General features: G+C 44.6%; 1 protein-coding gene across 4 annotated transcripts in view; it reads right to left on the bottom strand.

The window, feature by feature from the left end:
- Positions 1-5,000, bottom strand: part of gys1 (glycogen synthase 1 (muscle)) — a 64,314-nt gene that overhangs the window by 29,909 nt on the left and 29,405 nt on the right. For all 4 annotated transcript variants that reach the window (XR_009803841.1, XR_009803840.1, XM_061884708.1 and 1 more), the window contains exon 4: positions 90-281. Coding sequence is in view for 2 of the 4 variants with exons in the window: in XM_061884708.1 (XP_061740692.1) it covers positions 90-281 (192 nt within the window). In the remaining 2 variants the exon portion in view is untranslated. The remainder of the gene's footprint in view (positions 1-89; positions 282-5,000) is intronic.

Genomic DNA, 5,000 nt, shown 5'->3' with positions numbered 1-5,000 from the left:
CACACGCACACGCACACACGCACGCACACACACGCACACACGTTGGTCACCCTCCCGACACGCTCCACCTTCAGGCGAGGAAGTGGCACCTCTCCCAAAAGCCAAGCCGTCAGGAAGCCGAACAAGACGGCGTCGTTGGCCTCGCGGTCAAACCAAGGCACGCCCACGCCACAGAGGTCCCACAGCTCGCTCTTCCAGGTGTCCAGGGACCAGGCGGTGAAGCCCACATCGATCAGGATCACGTAAGGGCTGCCCTCAATGAGCCAGCGACCAAAGTAGACCTGCCAGGAGGACAAGTTGTTGTCGGAACCAAGTGGCTTTTATCCAGTCTCCAAAAACTATGAATCCAAGCACAAACTACAAAAGCAGTGAAGTTGTCACCTTGTGTAAATGTTAAATAAAAAGAGAATACAACAAATCCTTTTCAACTTATATTCAATTGAATAGACTGCAAAGACAAGATATTTCATCTTCACACTGACAAACTTTGGTATTCTTTGCAAATATTAGCTCATTTGGAATTGGATGCCTGCAACATGTTTCAAAAAAGCTGGCACAAGTGGCAAAAAAGAGTGAGAAAGCTGAGGAATGCTCATCAAACACTAATTTGGAACATCCCACAGGTGAACAGGCTAATTGGGAACAGGTGGGTGCCATGATTGGCTATAAAAGCAGCTTCCATGAAATGCTCACTCATTCACAAACAAGGACGAGGCAACGGTCACCACTTTGTCAACAAATGCCTGAGCAAATTTTTTAAGAACAACATTTCTCAACACGGAATTTAGGAATTTCACCATCTACGCTCCGTAATATCATCAAAAGGTTGAGAGAATGTGGAGAAATCACTGGATGTAAGCCATGATATTACACACCTTGCATCCCTCAGGCGCTAACGAACATGAGTGTGTAAAGGATATCACCACATGGGCTCAGGAACACTTCAGAAAACCACTGTCAGTAACTACAGTTGGTCGCTACAACTGTAAGTGCAAGTTAAAACTCTACTATGCAAAGCCAAAGCCATTTATCAACAACACCCAGAAATGCAGCTGGCTTCTCTGGGCCCGAGTTTATCCAAGATGGACTGATGCAAAGTGGAAAAGTGTTCTGTGGTCTGACCAGTCCACTTTTTAAATAGTTTTTGAAAACTGTGGATGTTGTGTCCTCCGGGCTAAAGAGGAAAATAACCATAGGGGTTGTTGTAGGGTGAAAGTGTTCTAGGCAGCATGTGTGATGGTATGGGGGTGTATTAGTGATTGTTGTAGGGTGAAAGTGTTCTAGGCAGCATGTGTGATGGTATGGGGGTGTATTAGTGATTGTTGTAGGGTGAAAGTGTTCTAGGCAGCATGTGTGATGGTATGGGGGTGTATTAGTGATTGTTGTAGGGTGAAAGTGTTCTAGGCAGCATGTGTGATGGTATGGGGGTGTATTAGTGATTGTTGTAGGGTGAAAGTGTTCTAGGCAGCATGTGTGATGGTATGGGGGTGTATTAGTGATTGTTGTAGGGTGAAAGTGTTCTAGGCAGCATGTGTGATGGTATGGGGGTGTATTAGTGATTGTTGTAGGGTGAAAGTGTTCTAGGCAGCATGTGTGATGGTATGGGGGTGTATTAGTGATTGTTGTAGGGTGAAAGTGTTCTAGGCAGCATGTGTGATGGTATGGGGGTGTATTAGTGATTGTTGTAGGGTGAAAGTGTTCTAGGCAGCATGTGTGATGGTATGGGGGTGTATTAGTGATTGTTGTAGGGTGAAAGTGTTCTAGGCAGCATGTGTGATGGTATGGGGGTGTATTAGTGATTGTTGTAGGGTGAAAGTGTTCTAGGCAGCATGTGTGATGGTATGGGGGTGTATTAGTGATTGTTGTAGGGTGAAAGTGTTCTAGTCAGCATGTGTGATGGTATGGGGGTGTATTAGTGATTGTTGTAGGGTGAAAGTGTTGTAGGCAGCATGTGTGATGGTATGGGGGTGTATTAGTGATTGTTATAGGGTGAAAGTGTTCTAGGCAGCATGTGTGATGGTATGGGGGTGTATTAGTGATTGTTGTAGGGTGAAAGTGTGGTAGTCAGCATGTGTGATGGTATGGGGGTGTATTAGTGATTGTTGTAGGGTGAAAGTGTTCTAGGCAGCATGTGTGATGGTATGGGGGTGTATTAGTGATTGTTGTAGGGTGAAAGTGTTCTAGGCAGCATGTGTGATGGTATGGGGTTGTATTAGTGATTGTTGTAGGGTGAAAGTGTTGTAGTCAGCATGTGTGATGGTATGGGGGTGTATTAGTGATTGTTGTAGGGTGAAAGTGTTCTAGTCAGCATGTGTGATGGTATGGGGGTGTATTAGTGATTGTTGTAGGGTGAAAGTGTGGTAGTCAGCATGTGTGATGGTATGGGGGTGTATTAGTGATTGTTGTAGGGTGAAAGTGTTCTAGGCAGCATGTGTGATGGTATGGGGGTGTATTAGTGATTGTTGTAGGGTGAAAGTGTTCTAGGCAGCATGTGTGATGGTATGGGGGTGTATTAGTGATTGTTGTAGGGTGAAAGTGTTCTAGGCAGCATGTGTGATGGTATGGGGGTGTATTAGTGATTGTTGTAGGGTGAAAGTGTTCTAGGCAGCATGTGTGATGGTATGGGGGTGTATTAGTGATTGTTGTAGGGTGAAAGTGTTCTAGTCAGCATGTGTGATGGTATGGGGGTGTATTAGTGATTGTTGTAGGGTGAAAGTGTTGTAGGCAGCATGTGTGATGGTATGGGGGTGTATTAGTGATTGTTATAGGGTGAAAGTGTTCTAGGCAGCATGTGTGATGGTATGGGGGTGTATTAGTGATTGTTGTAGGGTGAAAGTGTGGTAGTCAGCATGTGTGATGGTATGGGGGTGTATTAGTGATTGTTGTAGGGTGAAAGTGTTCTAGGCAGCATGTGTGATGGTATGGGGGTGTATTAGTGATTGTTATAGGGTGAAAGTGTTCTAGGCAGCATGTGTGATGGTATGGGGGTGTATTAGTGATTGTTGTAGGGTGAAAGTGTTCTAGGCAGCATGTGTGATGGTATGGGGGTGTATTAGTGATTGTTGTAGGGTGAAAGTGTTCTAGGCAGCATGTGTGATGGTATGGGGGTGTATTAGTGATTGTTGTAGGGTGAAAGTGTTCTAGGCAGCATGTGTGATGGTATGGGGTTGTATTAGTGATTGTTGTAGGGTGAAAGTGTTGTAGTCAGCATGTGTGATGGTATGGGGGTGTATTAGTGATTGTTGTAGGGTGAAAGTGTTCTAGGCAGCATGTGTGATGGTATGGGGGTGTATTAGTGATTGTTGTAGGGTGAAAGTGTTCTAGGCAGCATGTGTGATGGTATGGGGGTGTATTAGTGATTGTTGTAGGGTGAAAGTGTGGTAGTCAGCATGTGTGATGGTATGGGGGTGTATTAGTGATTGTTGTAGGGTGAAAGTGTTGTAGGCAGCATGTGTGATGGTATGGGGGTGTATTAGTGATTGTTGTAGGGTGAAAGTGTTCTAGGCAGCATGTGTGATGGTATGGGGGTGTATTAGTGATTGTTGTAGGGTGAAAGTGTTCTAGGCAGCATGTGTGATGGTATGGGGGTGTATTAGTGATTGTTGTAGGGTGAAAGTGTGGTAGTCAGCATGTGTGATGGTATGGGGGTGTATTAGTGATTGTTGTAGGGTGAAAGTGTTGTAGGCAGCATGTGTGATGGTATGGGGGTGTATTAGTGATTGTTGTAGGGTGAAAGTGTTGTAGGCAGCATGTGTGATGGTATGGGGGTGTATTAGTGATTGTTGTAGGGTGAAAGTGTTCTAGTCAGCATGTGTGATGGTATGGGGGTGTATTAGTGATTGTTGTAGGGTGAAAGTGTTCTAGGCAGCATGTGTGATGGTATGGGGGTGTATTAGTGATTGTTGTAGGGTGAAAGTGTTCTAGGCAGCATGTGTGATGGTATGGGGGTGTATTAGTGATTGTTGTAGGGTGAAAGTGTTCTAGGCAGCATGTGTGATGGTATGGGGGTGTATTAGTGATTGTTGTAGGGTGAAAGTGTTCTAGGCAGCATGTGTGATGGTATGGGGGTGTATTAGTGATTGTTGTAGGGTGAAAGTGTTGTAGGCAGCATGTGTGATGGTATGGGGGTGTATTAGTGATTGTTGTAGGGTGAAAGTGTTCTAGGCAGCATGTGTGATGGTATGGGGGTGTATTAGTGATTGTTGTAGGGTGAAAGTGTTCTAGGCAGCATGTGTGATGGTATGGGGGTGTATTAGTGATTGTTGTAGGGTGAAAGTGTTCTAGGCAGCATGTGTGATGGTATGGGGGTGTATTAGTGATTGTTGTAGGGTGAAAGTGTTCTAGTCAGCATGTGTGATGGTATGGGGGTGTATTAGTGATTGTTGTAGGGTGAAAGTGTTCTAGGCAGCATGTGTGATGGTATGGGGGTGTATTAGTGATTGTTGTAGGGTGAAAGTGTTCTAGGCAGCATGTGTGATGGTATGGGGGTGTATTAGTGGCCAAGACATGACTAACTTACACATCTGTGAAGGCACCATTAAAGCTGAAAGGTACATACAGCTTTTGGAGCAACATATGTTGTTATCATGGACGCCCCTGCTTATTCCAGCAAGACAATGCCAAGCCAGGTGTTACAACAGCGTGGCTTCATAGTGAGAGAGTGCAGGTACTAGACTGGCCTGCCTGTAGTCCAGACATTGAAAATGTGTGCAGGCTAAAATATGAGGCAGGAGACTGTTGAACAACTTAAGCTGTACATCAAGCAAGAATGGGAAAGAATTCCACTACAAAAATGTGTCTCCTCACTTCCCAAACCTGCACTGAGTGTTGTTCAAAGGAAAGGCCATGTAACACACTGGTAAAAATGCCGTCTTTGCAATGTGTTGCTGCCATTACATTCTAACTTCATGATTATTTGCAAAGAATACCAAAGTTTGTCAGTGTGAAGATGAAATATCTTGTCTTTGCAGTCTATTCAATTGAATATAAGTTGAAAAGGA

This window comes from Nerophis ophidion, linkage group LG23, assembly GCF_033978795.1.
Source record: "Nerophis ophidion isolate RoL-2023_Sa linkage group LG23, RoL_Noph_v1.0, whole genome shotgun sequence".
In the NCBI taxonomy this organism is placed as follows: domain Eukaryota; kingdom Metazoa; phylum Chordata; class Actinopteri; order Syngnathiformes; family Syngnathidae; genus Nerophis; species Nerophis ophidion.
This window is presented reverse-complemented; position numbering and strand designations above follow the sequence as displayed.